At 41.5% G+C, this 20,537-nt stretch overlaps 1 protein-coding gene across 2 annotated transcripts in view; it reads right to left on the bottom strand.

The window, feature by feature from the left end:
- LOC126162554 (vacuolar protein sorting-associated protein 18 homolog) overlaps positions 1-20,537 on the bottom strand; it is a 329,211-nt gene that overhangs the window by 229,680 nt on the left and 78,994 nt on the right. For both annotated transcript variants that reach the window (XM_049919139.1, XM_049919140.1), the window contains one exon: positions 8,827-8,939. In XM_049919139.1, coding sequence (XP_049775096.1) covers positions 8,827-8,939 — 113 coding nt within the window. The remainder of the gene's footprint in view (positions 1-8,826; positions 8,940-20,537) is intronic.

Here is a 20,537-nt window from a genome sequence, read left to right as displayed (position 1 = left end):
ATTTTTTTTACACATGTAGCTGATGTGCTCCTTCCATGTAAGATGTTCATCAACTATAATACCCAGGTTTTATGTTTATCAATTGATAACTCTTGCTCAGTATCCACTTGTCTTGATTTGTAATTTAGCATAAACTCCATTATAATTGTCTTTTCCTTATTTAATGCCAATTTATTTTTAGTCATATATTCTGTGATGAGGCTAGTGTTCTTCATATCATTTTGCACTGCTAGCTGTTTTGTAGGGCCTCAGCTTATGAAGGAGGTGTCGTCTGCATAATTCACAAGGTCTGCATGTTTTGGAATTATTATATCATTGATGTACACAATGAATAGAAAAGGCCCAATAATACTTCCCTGAGGGACTCCACAGTTCAGAATTTTATAAGATGATTTTACTGTTTGTATAAGTCCCCCGGTTGTGTAATACAATTTAACACATTGTCTCATGTCAGCAAGGTACGATCTTAACAAATCTAATGACACTCCTCTGACCCCATAAGTTTCTAACTTATGTAGAAGAATGGAGTGATTTACAGTATCAAAAGCCTTAGATAGGTCTAGAAAGGTGCCAATACCTTTGTTTCCATCATCAAGTCTATTCAATACTGCTTGAATAAATGTGGCTATGGCTGTTATTGTAGACTTGTCCTTCCTGAAACCGTGTTGAGAACTTTTTAATATATTGTACTTAGAGAAAAATGATTCCATTTGATCAAGAAAAATGATGGGTGACAAAAGTGTCATGTATATTAAGAGAGAAACTGTCTGGCAAAAAAAGTGAAGCACCCACAAGGAGAAGAGGAAATGAATTGAAGCTTCATAGGTTGAGAAGGAATGTGATGTTGTTTCAGTGATTACAGAACTGAGTCAGATTTACAAGGAACTTGGTAGTATGAGCCCACTTGTCAGCATTACGTAGCATCCCCTCTGGTCTGGACGAATGCTATGATTCATTTGGAAAAGGTGTCATAAAGCTGCTGTATTCTCTTCTGAGAAAAGCTGGCCCACAATTGTTGTAACTGGTCCTTGATATCCTGGGTACTGACACAAGGACAGAGTTGACATCCAACCAGATTTCACAAATGTTCTATCATGGATGGATCTGGGGATCTTGTTGGCAATGGGAGCAACTCAACATCATCATCTGGACAGTACAAGAGGCACATGCCACATATTGATGAGCATTGGCCTGTCAAAAAATGGCACCAAGATACTGTCAGATGAGAGGCAACACAAGAGGATGCTGAATGTTTGTGACAAACCAGTGTGCTATCAGGGTTCCCTCAATCACTACCAGCCATGAACTGAAGTCATACCCAATGGCTCCTCACACAATGATGCCAAAAGTAACACTGCTGAGCCCCTGCAAAACATTGGAAGAATGGAATTTCTCCGCAGATAGTCACCATACTAGCTGATGATGTTCATCTGGGTTAGTGCAGCAATCCAATACATCGGTGAGCACAATGCGATGTCATTCGTCAGCAGTCCCCACCAAACACAGCCGTTTCTTGTGTTGTTTATGGCAGCCTATGCATGGAACAGTAATTCCCTGATCCAGGTGCTCCTAGTCTCTGACTACTGGAGCGGGACTACCCAGAATGTTGCGGAGGGCCCATTACTTGTTCTCAGATGGCAGGCACAGATGTGAAGGGGCTATGATGTGCTTGGTGCACAATACAGCGATCCTCCCTTGTGGTCAGATGTGGTCACCCGGAACCCTGATGATCAGTATGCCTGCCCTCACATTCCCATGCAGTCCAACATCAGGCCACTGTCACATGTGGATGTCCCACTGTTCTGCCGTATGAAATTACATTTGCCGGCACAATGATGAGTTCTTTGGTTTGCTCTGGGAGGAGATTGGGAGGAACTATAACACGTAAAATATTAGTTCACTTTATTGCAACATAGGTATGAAGATTTACTTAACATTGTACAATCCAGTTCCACAGGAAAGTTCTGAATATTTACAACTGTTTCTGAATATTAAAAGTAGCACATGACATTGACAATTTTGCAAGAATAACTAACATAGTGTCCACATCAATTTCTGTCTATGATATTTAACGCACTGGTGGCATATTTAAGACGAAGTTGTAGTCCTGATTGTTAGGTTACAAACTGGAATGAGTGTTCCTTTGCTCAGCCATTGCAATGGTGTAGCATAGCTCTAGGAGGTATGGCTACAACAGAGTTTCTCATTCATTGGTGCGGCATGCAGCAACTGTAGAGTCTGTGCACAATATAGTGGTCAAAGTGCAGTGACCAATTTTCAGACAAAGCACTGGGGGACTTCATACGTTTGTTCAGAATGGGAGGCCAATATTGATTGCTCACTTTTGGCCAGTCAGCTGTGCCCTGTGATGACACAATTTGCTCTGCAATCTTTCTCAAATGATTTTACGGAAACTATTTTGTACAAAAATTTCATTTTTGTGTTACTTTTAGTGTTATATGCCAGCTCCATGGTGACATGTCCCTCATTTCATTAATTGTCATTGTTTTTGTGATATCTGCTTTTAAGTAAGACACCATGTAAAATTTGAAAAAGTTTGCAATGAAAACTAGGGGTCACTACGATCTTCCATTTGGTGCACATCACATAATAAGTTGCTGTGTATGAAATCTAGGTAACATATTGAATTTTTCTTTAGACTTGGATGGAGATCTCGATTTGTCACCAATCTTGAGAAAATTAATCTGATGTAGCACACTCATTTGCAGTGCACTTGCCAGCCATAAAGCCAAAATGAAATATCCACAACATTTCTTATATTTCATATATAGTTTGAGAAATCCAACTGAGATTTTGGCAAATGATAGCATGCAAAGAGAAGAGTATTTTTCCACATGGTTATTATGCAAAACTTCGTTATCTACCATGCTGTTCCACTAGCTACACACTTTTTCAATGAAGGGCCATAGAAATGCTGTGTGTTTTGGAACAGCATGAGTGAAGACATTACACGTTTATTTTTGTACTAAGGAAGTGCTTTTTCATAACTATTGACCCTCCTTTTCTTCAGTTTCTCACTTAAGAAACTTAATAAACCACAGTTTAAGAATTCTCTCACGACTGCACGTTAGTGAGATGACGTTTTTCAAACTCTGCTGTGTTTTAGCAAAAAAAAAAGCAAATTTTAACATGAGAACAAGATAACATTTCTCTGAAAGTTACATATGGTTAACAAGTAAGGTGAAAATAAATTACTGTTTTTATTGCATTTTCAGCAGAATTCTTTCTAGATACTAACCAAAGTAGAGATGACAGGAGATCTTTTCGAATGGTAACTGTGCAAGTGTGGGTGTGGAGGGGCTGCACTTAATATTACTAAAAATGTGAGTGCAAGCTCCAGTGCTTGGCATTTCCCCTACAGCACCTGCCTCCAACCTCCAACACTACCACTCTCCCCATGAGTGCCCTCCCAGCCTTGTATCTACTGGACACGTCATTCTATGTGGAATGTACTCTTCCATGGTTTCAGTGCAAGGTGCTTACCTTGCTTTTGCACTTCGCTCTACAGACAACACCACAACCGCAAATCTGGATATTGTACGATTCAACTAGCACATGAAGGCCCAAAATGAGGCCCCTTTCAAACTCTATCAAGTGTTGATAAAACCACTTCACATAAATAAGCAGCATCTTAATGTCTTTCAGAGGGCTCCCTCAATATCTGATACTATTAATACCCTACCACACCTGGTAACAGCACTATACAATAACACTAATACAGTCTGGTAGCTGTTCTTCCTGTCATAGAGAATTGCAACTCTAATAATTTGCATACCTGCTGATGATGTGTAAATGTTTACATACCTACTGATGGTGTGAATGTGTATGAAGCTACACTGGTATCTGACCATGATTTCTAGATACTTCACTTTCTTTTCAGGTATTATATTATATTAATTGTATTAAAGGAAAAAAATCAACAAAAAACTATTAAATTGTGGGACCAAATTGTTGTCAGTACTTCCCTTTCAGGGGATGAATTGTATAGTATTGCACCCCTCTTAGACCCCCCCCCCCCCCCCCCACACACACACACACACACACACACACACACACACACAGAGCCAGTCACTGTTGACTCCAGGTGCTGAGGCTCAACTACGGTGAGTAGTAATCTCAGATGGACTGAGCAGTGGCACTACAGAAGAGGTGTGAGACAGAGAGGGAGACACAGCAGGGTATGGACAGAGAAAGATGCTGTAAGCTACATGTGGCATTGTGTAGGGATGTGACAGGGACACTACAATGGGCTGCGTGCGGCAGCATCGGGAGGCTGCAGTGGATGGAAGTGAAAGGGTAGTAGTGGAGAAAGGGTAATAGTGCAGGTGCACTGGGGGGGGGCGGGTGGTGGGGGGTCGAGGCACGTGTAAGACTGGATTGGCAACAGGGAAGGGGATAGAAGCAGGTGGAGGGCAAGGACTAGAGAAGGTTGAGGCTAGGGAGGTTATGGAAATGAAGGATATCTTGCAGGGAGAGTTCCTACCTGAGCAATTTAGAGAAATTGGCGTTCGTGGGAAGAATCTAGATGGCACAGGCCATAACACAGTCATTGAAGTAGAGCATTAGAGAAATTGGTGTTTGTGCGAAGAATCTAGATGGCACAGGCCATAACACAGTCATTGAAGTAGAGCATACCGAGTTGGGTGGCACACTCAGCAATTGAGTGGTCCAGCTGTCTACTGCCCACAGCTTGGCAGAGGTCAGACAGCATATAAGTGCCACATAGAATGCTCCACAGTGATTGCAGCTGAGTTGATAGACCTCGCTGCTGCTTTCACAGTTGGCCCTGCTGTAGATGGGGTAGGACATACCTGTGAGAGGACTGAAATAGTGTGTGTGTGTGTGTGTGTGTGTGTGTGTGTGTGTGTGTGTGTGAGGGAGAGCGAGAGAGAGAGAGAGAGAGAGAGAGAGAGAGAGAGAGAGAGAATCAGTACCCTTACACACATTAAAAGAAACGAATGTGGATAAAATTACGAGAATGTTATCGTACATGCTAACAAAGAAGAGAAAGAGTAAAAGGTACTATACAGGAGATTAAAACACAAGTAAAACAGAGGAGCTAAAATAGAGGCACAGGGAAATGTCAAATGTCACTTACAAAAAACATGGGTGAGACAGTCACTCTGTTAACACATTAAATCCATCTCCCTAAAATCTCAGGAAAAATGTTGAACAACTGACAAAACTTTAAAACTCTGACCACACTCATCTAAATGTTGTCTTAAATAGAGGGCAGACCCATTGGCAAACCTGCCGTGACCCACTGATCACAAAATAAACACAGACCAGTAACATGTGGCACACCATTATCTGTAGGCTTTGTAGCCATGCTTTGGTGCCCTTAAGCCACAATTTTAATAAAAAATAAACTTTAATTAGTTTAGCCATAGTATTAGTTATAAAAAAGGAATACAATATAATTCTAAGACAGTAAAGCAGTAAGAATTCTCTAGATTAGAATTCATTTGCTTGTATAAAGTTATAGAGACAATAGTGTCTCACTCTCACTATGTTTAGATCTGTTCTGTAAGAATCTTTTCGATTACCACTAATCACTTTGACGTGATGTGTAATTATAAACTGGAAGTTGAAACAATATATCAGTATTATTAAAATAATGTTTTACCCAATTTATTCCAAAAAATGGATTCGCCGTGTGGTCAGCATTGATTCCAAAGATGAGTTTTCCCCATGTGTGACAAATCAGTTAAAGAAATAGAAAGCCTTATTTTTGGAGATAGTTAAAGAGACTGAAATTATTAACAGACAAAGAATATAGATTATGAACAGAATTGCAATGATAATACTTGATATTCATTTTCTGAAATTTTAACATAGTGAACATGACACTAAGTGATAGACCATTGTTCAATAATCGGCGAATATTAACTATTAGCCTAGCATCTCTGGTTGCTGTAGAAAGCAAGCATTGAAATCATTTTTGCTATGAAAAAGTATTTTTTAAATATAACCAAAATATATTCCAGTTTGCTACACCCAAAACTATAAAACCAGATAATGAAAGACATTTTTTATCTGTGATTGATTTCTATCAGAGAAGTAAATCAACAATGTTTAGTACATGAAAAAGTGAACTGTATTTAACCTAAATCCTGGATAACTTTGTCTTCTTCCATGTCCCTGAGATACACTGATGTATGGTTCAAATGGCTCTGAGCACTATGGGACTTAACTTCTGACGTCATCAGTCCCCTAGAACTTAGAACTACTTAAACCTAACTAACCTAAGGACATCACACACATCCATGCCCGAGGCAGGATTCGAACCTGCGACCGTAGCGGTCGCGCGGTCCCAGACTATAGCGCCTAGAACAGCTAGGCCACCCCATCCAGCACACTGATGTATGCTTCATCACAAAATCTACTGCTAGAACTTAACAAGAAAGAAGCCATGTAAGCACATCAAACTTTTAAAATCACCATAAACAAAAAAATAGCCAAAAGAACACCAGATTAAATAGTCACAAGCACCACACATTGGAGGGTCCTCTCGCGGGACCAAGAAGTTGTGTGTCATAGGGATGTGGACTATGTGAAGACAAGTAAGATGGACTTCATCCCCTTGATGTGGCTGGAAGGAGGTACACCATGGCTGCACTGTAGGCTTTACTACACGAGCTTATTATCTGTCATCTCACTAATGAATCACTCTGGATCTCAACAGCAAGGCTATAGTATGCTGAGGTATGGCACACTGAAATAACTTCGGATCAAGACATGCATGCAACCTTGGCTGCTTGCTCCTCCCTTTTGTTCCCCAGGATAACCTTGTGCCCTGGTACCCAGCAGAAAGACACCTCCTTCCCCAGATGTTGTAATTGCAGAAGGGCATCCTGGATATTCTGGACTACCTTATTGCTGGTTACAAATGTTGTAGAGAGTGAAGGGCACTCAGAGAATCAGAACATGAGGGCACAATTTGAGAAAATGAAGAATGGAAGAGGATGTGCTAGGTGGATAAGACAGATCTTGTACTTGGGTCTCCCAAAGTGGTATAACCCATGTGGCAAGAGTTTGGGAGTACGTGTGGCAAAAGGCTGGACTAGTATATTTTGTAACTTTGGTGCTCAGCAAATCCCCCCCCCCCCCCCTACCCCTCCCCCATACTCACCGTTGTGAAAGGTGAGGAAGTTTATGGGAAGGATGTTCACCATTTAATGACACAATGAAAGGTAGTCAAAGAATTGGCAAAGGATGTGGTTAAGTTGTTACAGCTTGAGGTGACATTGGGGAATGAAGAAGTGCAAAGGTTCAGCCATTTCATTGGGCTGGTTGGATAATTAAGGTCACATGGTAATATGACACAGGATATGCGTTTGCAGTTTTACATTATGAAGATAGTGCCTGAATGTCAAGCCTTAGTAAGATCTTCAGTATAGTGAGCAAGGGATTGTTCGTCACTGTACATATGACATCCATGGGAGGATAGATTGTATGGAAGAGACTTTTTAGCTTGGAAAGGACGAGAGCTATAAAAGTGAGGTACTGTTGATGGTTGGTGGAGCTGATACAACCAGAGGTTTTTATGGAGCCATCAGAGATGTGAAGCTCAACATCCTGGAAGGTGGCACACTGAGCTGAGCGGCCGATGGTGATGTGGCTGGGAGAAAAAGTGTTGAGGCCATGGAGATTTGAGGACAGAGTGTTTTCCGCATGGTTATATACCATAAAGACAAATATGAATGAACCTGAAACACACACATGGTTACAAAGGTTATCTCTAGATGGCCCATAAACTAAATGGCAAACAAGGGTGCAATGTGGGTGCACATGATTGTACAACAGTTTTCTTGTACATCTTCCCTGGATAAAGAAGTACTTATCGGTAAGAATATTATTAGTCAGTTATGTAAGTAATGACATGGTGGGATTGGGTCATCATAACACTGAGAAAAATGGTGCTCAGTGATGGGAAGGCCAGGAACATAGAGGATGATACTGTGTAGGGAGGTTGTCTCAACAATAACAAGTGTAGATCAAGATGATAATGGGATGGGAATGGTTGAATGGTGATGAATGCATTGGATCACATTCTTGAATAATAGGTAGGTAGGTTGAGGATTGTGGTTGGAAGTGTTGTTCAAGATGAGCCAAGATTCTTTACATTGAAGCACAGTAACGAGGTACAATGATGTGGTTTACAGATCTTAGGTAGCATGTAGAAGATGGGTGAAAAGATAGGAATGGAAGAGACTTATTTGAGTCTAGAGGTTTCGGGTTAAGTGCATTTCTCAGACAGGATCACTATGCCCCAAGGCTTGCAGGTGGAAGAGTTTCACAGTTAGCATATATCTGCCACTGAACAGGAGAGGTTAAATAATATACTTTTCCTGTTTACTTCTCCTGGTGAGTGGCACACAAGATCCGGTCAATTTTCTTCTTTGCTGCCAAGGTACTTGGATACAAGGGCATTTTAATAAAAGTTAATTGGCAGTACAGTTTCAAACAACTTCGAGTTCCTAACAGCTTCTTCCCATTGTTACTGTATATCTAGAATCACTGCCAATCCCTGAATGTTCGGCTTCATGTTGGGATTTACAGAACACTATTCTGGATTGATGGACCAACAAATGAATATGTTAAGTAATGTGTACTTCCAAAATTTCCACATCCCAGTCCAAGTGTCTTTTGTGAAGAAATTATTTAGCCACTTAATAACTCTCTTTACTTCACCAAAAGAAATGTCAGAACAAAAGCAGAAATGTAACAACCACTGTACCAGAATAATTTGTGTTGATATATGTAAAAATCCATAACCAAAGGAGCTTTCAAAAAGGTACTCACTCTTTTTTATTGAAGTACATTTCAGCTTCCTTTACAAGTACTTGGTCCAAATGTGCTGGGTTGTCTCTACAATATTGCTTTGCCAATTCAAATTCCCCTTTCTTCGCAAATATCTTTAAAAAAAGAACAAAAAGTTTATTTCTTTCTGTGAGGAAACAAGTAAAATTTAATTTACAAAAAGGACATTGGAACACTGTAGAACAATTTGGTATGAGAGAGAAGAGATCCATTTCTGAGATTTATATTTTGAATCTAGTTATTAAATATGAAGAATAACTCTTTTTAAATCATACTGCATTTTCTATTACATGCTCTGTATGTTGGAAACTTACTTCCAAGTATTTAAACAATTTTATCCAAAATGTTCTATAAAATGTACGAGTTCACACAGTCCCTAATAATTCAAAATCTTTAATTATCTAGTAGCATGAAAAGCATTAACTGCTTTGGTTCACATGTTCAATTTCATTATATTTTTTTCGAATTGTGCAAACATTTATGTACAGATTATTTTCTTTCCTTTATAGGACAAATCAGATGGAAATTTGGTTCAGCATGGTGTATCCAACTTCTGAGTTTACAACACTTAATTTTCTCAAATTATAAGTCTCAAGTACAGTGTACCACATTCAACAGATTCTCCTGTCTACAGTTATGGAAAATAGTTAAGGCAGAATCCAGAATTCGATAAATGTTAAAATCATTAAACAAATAACACAAGTTCATTTACAAAAGAGGAAGATTACATCTACATGCATATACATACTCTGCGAGGCACTTACGGCGCATGGCACAGGGTACCATGCACCACTGCCAGTCATTCCTTTTTCCCGTTCCGCTTGCAATTGGACCTAGGAAAACAGAAGTGTGTATATATTTCCATATGAGCCCTGATTTCTCTTATCTTGTCTTCAAGATCCTTCACAAGATTTATGTTGGTGGTAGTAGGATTGTTCTGCAACCTGTTTAAAATGCCAGTTCTCTAAACTTTCTCAATAGTATTTCGCTGAAAGAACATAGCCTTCCCTCTATGGATTCCCATATGAGTTTGTGGAGCATTTCTGTAACACTCATGTATTGCTCAAATGTACCAGTAACAAATCTAGCACCACGTCTCAGAATAGCTTCGATGTTTTTCTTTAATCCAACCTAATGGTTATTCCAAATATTCAACCAGAACTCACTAATGGGCCCCACAATCTCCTTTAGAGATGAGCCACACTTTCACAGAATTCACCCAATATACTGCAGTTGACTGTTCACTTTTCCTATAAATGACCTTATGAGCTCATTCCATTTATTGTCACTCTGCAACATTACACTCAGATAATAATTTAATCAACTGATCATTTGTGTAGCTCAGTTATTATTTTTTTCTGAACAGCCAACTACACAGTTCATTAAGGTATCAGCATCCCCTGGTGACACATCAGGAGGGCAACAGTTGCCTAACAAGGGAAATTTCAGTTTTATAGTTTACTCCTTCAGTTAGTTTTTCTAGGATGGATAGCAGGTGTGCTTGCTGTATGCAGACGCAGGAGGATCTGGCCACAGTTCACGAACAGATGAATGTGGTTTTGGCTACAGCCACCTGCCTTCAGGCCGCTCTCTCAGGGTGTAGTGGTGGCAGATAATGTGACATGTTGCATTGGACACCTCTGGTGTCACCTGTTTCACACATGGGCTCTGCTGCTGAGGCACTTCCTATTGTACCCAACATGGTGGATCCCCATTCACAGCGGGGTGAGTGAAAGTGTGAGTGGTGTTCATATCACTTGAGACGAAGGGTCAATGGGAGGCTAGCCATTTGGCCTTGTCAATTTACCCTGTGAGTAAATAGGTGGCTACTCCTTCAGTAAGGTCCAAGCAGACACATGGGCAGGAGCTTGCTAGATATCAGGAGCTCCAACATTAGGCATGCTATGGACAAATTAGGAGGATAGCGTTCACAGCTGAAAAGAAAGCCAATGTGTGCTTCATATGTCTGCTGGGGGGCCTCATCTTAGATGTGGAGGCAGGCTTACCTGCAGCCATTGTAAGTGCAGGTTGGAGTTGTCTGGAAGATATGGCTCATGTCAGCACCAATGGCACCTGTTGCATGGCTTCTGAGGCTATCCTCAGTTCATGTAGGTGGCTGGTGGAGGTGGTGAAAGCTGCTAGCCTCATAAATGGGGTGCAATTGGCAGCATTGTTACCAGAGTTGATCAGGATCATTTGTTTTGGAGCCGAGTGGAGGGTCTTGACCAAGGGCTTTGTCAACACTCTGATGATCTTTGCTGCAGATTTATAAATGTGCATTACCAGATGTGGAATTGTAGGACTCCTCATGATAGTCCAGAATGCACTACATGAAGGAAGGAGCTACTCTGACAGCAGAGTACTTGTGGAGGGCACATGGGGTTCTCGTAGGTTAGGCTGTAGTTTGAGGCACTCTAATGAACATTCACCAGTCAATATGCAGATAGAGGCATCAGGCAGCATTGAGAGTAAATACACTTTGACTGTCAAGATTATATCAGTAAATTGGTGAAATATTCATAACAAGGTTTCTGGAATTACTGCTCTCGAGGACAGTTCTCATGCTAAAATTACTCTTGAGACCGACAGCTGGCTAAAACCCAAAGTAGAAAGCTCTGACATATTTAGTGAGTCATGGAACATTTATCGGAAGGACAGATTAGATGCCATAAGAAGGGAAGCATTCATTGCAGTTGACAAAACTATTGTCTCTGTTGAGTTTGAAACTGAGTGTCAGAGTGAAGTTATCTGGTCGCATATAACAGTGAAAGCAAGCTAATTGTTGGATGTTTTTACCGGCCACCCAATTCCGCTGTGGCAGGTCTAGCTAGAGTCATCCCAAGAAAGTCTACAGTCAGTAGAAAGTAAAACCCTAATCATGCAATACTAGTTTGAAGTTGCTTTAACATACCGATTATAGTCTGGGACATTTATGGATTCATTGCAGAGAGTGCAGACAGACAGTCTTGTGAAATACTTTAGAAAGCATTTTCCAAAAATTGTTCTGAGCAGCTAGTTTAGCAGCTCACACACAAAGGAAATATCTTAGACGTTGCAGCTACAAACAGGCCAGACCTTATCGATTGTGTCAGTATAGAGATGGGGATTATAGATCATGATGTAATCATAGTGACTACGTTTTTGAAAGTTAATAAATTGGTCAAGAAGGGCACGGCAGCATTTCTGCTACAAAGAGCAGATAAGCAGCTGTTAGCATCTCACTTAGACAACGAACTGCAATAATTTAGTTCCAGTATGATGAACATAGTAGTAGTACGGGCAAAGTTTAAGCAGATTGTATATCATGTTCTGAACAAGTATGTGCTTAGTAAGTGTATTAAGGACAGAAAAGACCCACCATATTTTAACAATGAACAGAAAATGCTGAGCAAGCAACGACTGTTGTGCTCTTGGTTCAAAGGAGTACACACAAATAACAAAAGCGAAGACTAGCAGAGAGTTATGCATCTGTGGAAAGGTCTATGTGCAAAGCTTACAACTACCACCAATGTACCTTAGCAAAAGATCAGGCCAAGAAACCAAGAAAATTCTGGTCCTATGTAAAATCACTATGCAGGTCTACAGCTTCCATCCTTGTTGACTAGTCTGGGGTGGTAGTTGTAGACAGCAAAACTAAAGCTAAAGTTTTAAAGTTCATATTTAAGAAATCATTCATGCAGGAGAATCATCATTTGACTGTCACACAGAGTCGCATATGGACAATATAGTAACAAGCATCCCTGGCATACATAAACAACTGAAAGAGTTGTAAACAAATAAGTCACTGGATCCAGACAGGAACCCAAATCAATTTTATAGCACTGGTCCCTTACTTAACTTGAATTTATAGTGAACCTCCTAGCCAGCACAAAGCCCTGAGCACCTAGGGAAAAAGTACAGGTGACTCTTTTATATAAGGGGGGTAAAAGAACAGATCCACTAATTACAGAACAATATCCTCCACATCAGTTTCCTGCAGGGTTCTCAAACATATTCTGAATTTGAATATAATAAATTTCTCAGGGACTGAGAAGCTTATGTCCATGAATCAGCAAAGTTTTAGAAAGCATCATTTGTGTGAGCCTCAGCTTGCTCTTAGTTCTTAGAGAACTCGCATTTGAAGATGACTGGAAAACAATCCTATTGACACCAACACAAATTTCGCTTAAGTACCATGAAGATAAAACATGAGAAATTAGGGTTCATATGGTGGCATAGTGACAGTCGTCCTTCCCTCACTCTATCTGCCAATGGAACAGGAAAGGAAACAACTAGTAGTGGTACAGGCTACTCTCCATCACATGCTGTATGGTGGCTTGCAGTGTCATCAGCAAAGAAGCATAGATTGCTGTTCACCCTGTCTGTCAGATCAGTTACTTATATACAGAGTGCGAGTGGTCCTACCAGACTTCACCAAGGCACTCCTGATGATACCTTTGAAAACCCGCTGCCCAGGACACATACTGGGTTCTACTAAAAAAATGTTTGAGCCACTCACATATCTGAGTACATATTCCATATGCTTCATTAACGGTCGGCAGTGTCAAATGCTTTCTGGAATTTTAGGTATATGGAATCTGTCTGTTTTCAAACAACTTATGGGAACTGAGGCAGGTAATATTTAGAGAAATCGTTGATATTTCAGTGGGAGTACACCCCGCCATTTTCAAGGCCAAACTGCAACGGATAGGCAATGTACAAGCAAATTTAAAACCTCAGTTCTTGAAGTAATTCAGGAAAGATAACACACACACACACACACGCACACACACACGCACACACACACACACACACACACACACACACACACACACACACAAAAATGAACACTAGTGTCACCAAAGATGACCAAAGTCACAGGTATTGAAGTGAAAGGCTACGAACTAGCAGGTGAAGTAACACTGACTCTGTCCCTCTGTTTTTTGACAAGGGAGAGAGCAGAGTTTAAACAAAAACCTCCATCCCTGTTTACAAGGTTGCTCACTAATTTAATCTCAACAGCTTCCTTAATAACATTGACCCAATAGCTGGATGTGCGTGCCAATATCTCAGTATTGTTATATAAAACTGGGTGACCAATATCCAAAAAATGTTCAACAGTAACAGAACTACTTGGCTGCTGCAATCGTGGGTGCTATTTATGATCAGTACATAGGTCCCCCATGGTCCTGATAGTCTGACCAATGTATGCCATGCCACAGCTACAGGGAATGTGATAAATGCTCACCTTATGCAAACCAAGATCATCCTTAACAGAAACCAAAAGCACTCTAATTTTAGATGGAGGTCAGAAAACACATTTCACATTGTATTTCCGTAAAACATGACCGATCTTGTTGGAAGTGCTTCCTCCGTAAGGCAAAAAGGCAGTAGACTTAGGTGTCAACTCAGTATTATCATCAGTCACCCAATGCACAGTTGGTCAATTGCACAACGCACGTTCAATCTGTCTTTCATTATAACAATTATGACGAAATGTAACTTCAAGATGGGCCAGCTCAGCTGGCAAAGTCTCAGAGTCGGAAATGACATGTGCCCTGTGTACCAAGGTACAAAGTACCCCTTAACGCTGAACGAGATGGTGACAATTATCAGCCTGTAAACACAAGTCAGTGTGAGTACATTTCCTGTAAACTGCATGTCCCAATGATCCATCAACCTTCCTCCAAACCAAAGCGTCAAGAAATGGAAGGCAACCATCCTCTTACACATCTATTGTAAAATGAACGTTCTCGTGGATTGAGTTCAGATGTTCTAAAAAGGCATTCAAATTCTCCCTACCATGAGACCAAACAACAAAAATATCATCAACATATCTGAAGAAACAGGCAGGTTTCAAAGGCACTGACTCCAATGCATGTTCCTTGAAGTCTTCCATAAACAAATTTTCAGTCACAGGAGACAATGGGCTACCTATCGCAATTCCATCTGTCTGCTCATAATACTGATCACTGAAAAAAAAGTAACTGGTTGTCAACACATGTCAAAAGAGAACAGTTAATTCAACATCAAATCTAACCTCAATGAACCATAATGAATCAGACAGAGGAACACGAGTGAAGAGAAAGACCACATCAAAACTTAATACAATATCAGTCATTCAACCACATTCTCTCCAAACGACATAAGAAATCAGCTGAGTTCCTGATATGATGTTCACACTTACCAAGTTGTGGGCTTAACAGAGAAGCAAGATGCTTGGCTACAGGATATGTTGGAGAACCGATATTGCTAACTATAGTGCACAAAGGAACCCCTCCCTTGTGCACCTTCGGAAGGCCATATAACTTAGGGGGAACAGCACTGTAGGTGTTAAGACTCTTGATAGCATCCTACGACAAACCACTTTTCTTCAGGAGGCTGCTAGTCTTTCTCTCAACACTTTTTGTGGGTCAGTACCAATCCTATGATACGCTCAATCAGATTATAAACATTGCATCTTTTGTACATAATCCTGTTTGTTTAAAACAATGGTGGTATTGCCCCAGTCTGCAGGTAAAATAATGACGTCAGGATCAACTTTGAGAGAGCGTAAAGCAGCCCTCTCCGCTGTTATTATATTACTCTTGGGTGGACGAGCCCTAGCCAACACATGACATGCATCCCTCATAACCTCCTCTGCAGCATCAGGAGGTTTGCAAACTGTCTGTTCAACTGAACTAATAAAATCAACTACCGGCAAACTCTTCAGTGTGCAATGAAAATTTAAACGCTTCCCTAACACAGATAAGATTGTGTCATCAATAGATTTCCCTGTGAGATTTATAACAGAACATCGAGATATAAAATCAGACTCCAAGCGATGGAAACATTCAAACTTTGCCAAATGCCGAGCAGTAACAGAATTCAAAATTGTTAAGGCTTTTGTGGCCACTTGAATTGTATTCCCAATCAGCTTGAGTCAATGAGGCACCATCCAACTAATCCCAAGTGAAATCAGACAAGTTTGAAGCAACCATTAAATGGAAATGAAACAATTCTTTGGAAACAGAATCCAAACGTCGACAAGTAAAACGGATCCCTTCACGCATAAGGGCCAAGCCAACACATTGCTTGATGCAACTGGTGGCAGGAGAATTAATATGGTGCACAATGATGATGATGATGATGATGATGATTATTATTATTATTATTATTAGTGTTTTAGAGCGCACAACAACGAGGTTATCAGCGCCCGTTCCCAAAAGTTCAATGCAGAGCCGAGGTGTGAGAGAATTGGTATTGTTCAAATTGCAAGAGTGGACACAGCACATCAAAACAGGGAGATAAAACTAAAAAGAAAATAGCAGCACAAACAGGTAAAAATAATTAATGGTGGCTGAGTGACCACTTACAAATAATGGGTGACCAAACCACTGGACAGCACATTAAGACTTCAATCCCAACATTTGGGGAAGAAGGCCAGACATCACACAAAAACGTAAAACTCTAGCGACACTCGCCTCATTATTAGTTAAAAGAGAAGGTAGGTCTGGTGGGAAACTGAAATCTTCCCTCAAACCCGCATATAAAACACACTCGGTTAAAATATGTCGTATCGACAGCTGTGTCCCACATGTCTGACACGTTGGTGGCTCCTCACGGCGTAACAGAAAACCATGTGTCAAAGGACAATGTCCTATTTTAAGCCGTGTAAGGGCCACTTCCTCAGCGCGTCGTTGTCGGAAGGAGGTGAGCCACGGTCGGACAGAATCCTTCACCGCTCGCAACTTATTATCCCTCACATCCAGCCACTGAGCCTCCCACCAACGCATGACCTTCTGAGTCACGAAAGACGTAATGGCCTGCAGGGGGACGGAACAGCGAGCAGGAGGTGGGATGGAGCAAGCCTCCTTGGCAGGCCGCATCTGCAAGTTCATTTCCAGCAATCCCTATGTGCCCTGGAACCCAGCAGAAAATTACATACTTACCCTGCTGTTGCAAGAGCAGGAGTGCGTCCTGCACCTCTTGCACCATCCGATCTGCTTGGTACATCTGTTCAAGAGCGTGTAGAGCACTTTGGGTATCGGAGCAGATGATGAATTTCGTGCCACGATGTCGGCGCATATGCTCTAATGCTTGCAGAATGGCAAACAGTTCTGCATAGTAAACTGAGAACTGCTCTGGGAGCCCTATCCAATGGACAGTATTGGGAAACACAGCAGAGCAGCCCATAAAATCCCCCTATTGAGATCCATCCGTGTAAACAGTAATAAAATCGGAATGGCGTTCTAAAATCTCAGTAAGTTTAATTTTAAAAAGGTGGTCCGGGGTACAATACTTCCTGTAATCAGCCAGATCAAGAAGTAATCTTGGCCTTTGTAGTCGCCAGGGAGATCCCCTACTCCAATCCCTAGTGGAGTACCTTAATGCCCTCCAGGTGTACTGACTCGAGACTCTCCTTTGCACGGATGCCAAACGGCTTTGTTGCCGCCGGACGGTGGTGGAAGAGACATGCCAGTGCCGGCTGGGAAAAAGTGTTGGACGCCAATGAAAGAGGAGTGGACTTGGCCCTGTACGTGTGCCGTACCACGAGGAGAAGACGCCGAATGGATAGCAGAGGCTCTCCCGCCTCGACACACAGACTAGCAACTGGACTCGTGCAATAAGCCCCCGTTGAAAGCCTAATACCCTCATGGTGAATCACATCCAACATTTTGAGGTAGGAAGGTCTTGCAGAGCCATAAGCTTGACATCTGTATTCCAGTCGAGGTCGCACAAAGGCCTTATAAAGTTGGAGCAGATGTGCCCTGTCAGCGCCCCAGGATCTATGACTGACACATTTAAGGACGTTTAAAGCCTTGAAACAGCGGACTTTTTGATCCTTTAAGTGTGGCAACCATGTGAGCTTCTCATCAAAAATAAGCCCGAGATACTTCACTTTTTCCATAAAGGGGAGAACAGTGTCTCCTAGTTTTAAAACAGGGAGATTAAAAAGAGAACGGGAACAGTTAAAATCTACACAAACGGTCTTCTCCAAAGAGAATTTAAAGCCCGTGGTCTTAGACCATTCCTCCAATCGCACGAGTGTCAGCTGTAATTGGCGTGTAGCAGCTGTGAGGGAGGAAGACGGACAGAAAATGGAGAAATCATCCACAAACAAGGAGCACTGCACGGGCCGTCATACTGTGGACGCAATACTATTGATGGCAATTGCGAAAGCTGTCACACTGAGGACACTTCCTTGAGGGACAGCGTTCTCCTGCTTAAAACGGTCAGACAGGACATTCCCAACCTTATACTTAAAATACCTGTCCAACAGAAAGGATCTGATGAGTGTGGGTAAACGCCCACGGAAACCCCACTCATAAAGCTGCCGCAAAATGGTATGCCTCCAGGTAGTATCGTAAGCCTTCTCCAGATCGAAGAAAGCCCCGATAAGGTGTTGCTTACGTAGGAAAGCATCTTGTATCGCTGTTTCGAGTAGGATCAGGTTATCTAGGGTGGAATGATACCTCCTGAACCCACACTGGCAGCGGGTAAGTAAGGATCTGGATTCGAGAACCCACACCAGGCGCCTATTGACCATACGCTCAAATGTCTTTCCAACGCAGCTCGTGAGACTAATGCTACGGTAGCTACTGGGTTCGGTCCGATCCTTCCCTGGTTTTAAAAGGGGAATTAAAATCGATTCTTTCCACGAACTAGGAAAGTCGCCTGTCTTCCAAATTTCATTAAAAAGTTGAAGGAGGACTTCTTTTGACCACAGATCCAACTGCTGCAGCATGCTATACGATATCAGGTCTGGACCAGGTGCGGTATCCCGAGATACGGACAGTGCAGAGTCCAACTCCCACAAAGAGAAAGGCTGGTTGTATTCCTCAGCGTTCTTTGAACGGAAATCAAAACCAGCCCTCTCCTGTGTACCCCAATAGCGCAGAAATTCTGGGTCCTGGCTAGAATTGGCCGTAATAGTTTGAAAAGATTCTGCAAACGCCCGGGCGATGTCTCTTGGAGATGTTAGGAGACATCCCCGCTCACGTATAGCTGCTATTGGCGGTTGAGAGTATCGCCTTGAGGTCCTCCTAATGGCTTCCCATACTTTGCTTGAAGATGTGGACCTATTGATGGAGTTCAGGAACTCACGCCAAGACCTCTGTTTACTCTCCCTAACGATTTTTCTCGCCCACGCCCGTGCTATTCGGAAAGTTGTCAGATGCACAGCAGTGGGGCACCGACGGAATCTTCTCAAAGCCGCCCGTCTGTCTCTGATGGCGGTACAACAGTCGTCATTCCACCAAGGGACAGGCTGCCTCACAGGTGTTCCCTTTGACTTTGGTATGGATACATCAGCGGCATGGTGCATCACCGCCGTAATGTGATCCACCCAATCCTGGACGCCGTCACACCGTTCAAAAACAGCCAACTGCCGGTAGAGCATCCAGTTTCCCTTCCGGAACAACAATGGTGCACAAGCTTGGCAAATGTTGGAACACGGTTTTCATCACGACACCCCAATAAAAATGACAAAGCACATTGCATTCTAACTCGACAGCTATGAAGTTTATCCAACTTCATACACACCAAAACATTTCCTCCCTGTAGAGGTAAACAATGTGAGACCTGAGTTTCTCACTGTAAATAGTACCTGGCTGAATTCCCATAAGTTGTTTGAAAATTGTATATGCCAGGAGAAACTTATGTCTCAAATCTGCCTGTTTCCCTTCATCTATGATTTCCAGGATATCAGCAATTTTATTACACTCAAACTTAGAACATGCTCAAGAATTTTGCAGCAAACAGACATAAAGAACACTTGTTTGAAATTGGCAGTCCATTCTTTTATCCATTCTTTTACCCTTCTCATATTAAGGACTGACCTGCTGTTTGGGACTTTCCACTAGGTGAGGCATTAGCAATAAATGCAAACTAAATAAAGGGCCAACGCCGATGGTACTCTTTGTAAAACTGAACTGGGATTCCATCTGGACCAGGCAACTTATTTGTTTTCAATTCTTTGAGCTGCTTTTCAGTGCCAGTGATGCCTATTTGTATGTCCTCCAAACAGGAATTTGTTCGGTGGTCGAACAATGCTATGTTTGTATGACTCTCCTGGACAAATGATTTTCCAAGTGTAAAATTTAAAACTTTCCTTTTGCTGTCTTCTACTGCCACACCACACTGGTTCATGAGCGACTGAATAGAAACCACTGACCAGTACAGTAACCTGACCACTACGCCATCTCATTTGGTCCTGTGTGCTGTAATTCAAAGACTGTGTGTGAATGAAAAACAGAAAGAATTAATGTATGACTGTGCCATTTTATCACAAAGTTTCACATGATATTTCACTATCTGTGGAACCTACTAGGGTCTATCATTTATGAACATCTGTATCGTATTTAATTACATTGTACATTAATGTTTTCTTCAAGCTGTGAGTATCCACTAATAAAAAAAAATAATAATAATAATAAAAATAATAAAAAAAATAAAAAATAAAAACTCGTGAAATTGAAGTAAATGATTGGAATCGTTGCTTTTGCACAGGCCTGCTGCAGCATCCAAACTGCTGTCGAGATTGTACTACTGTAGTAACTGAAGATCCATGTAATTTGCCAGCTGAAGATGGGTGCAAACCCGAAATGCATATTGGCTTAAATAAAACGCATTAAAAAGTGGCTGATTGCTGTATTTTTACAGTGAAAAAAAAATCTTCTTGTGATAAAAAGTGCAGTCTAAGGCTGGTCTCACAATTTAACAGTGAGAGAGGA

This window comes from Schistocerca cancellata, chromosome 2, assembly GCF_023864275.1.
Source record: "Schistocerca cancellata isolate TAMUIC-IGC-003103 chromosome 2, iqSchCanc2.1, whole genome shotgun sequence".
In the NCBI taxonomy this organism is placed as follows: domain Eukaryota; kingdom Metazoa; phylum Arthropoda; class Insecta; order Orthoptera; family Acrididae; genus Schistocerca; species Schistocerca cancellata.
This window is presented reverse-complemented; position numbering and strand designations above follow the sequence as displayed.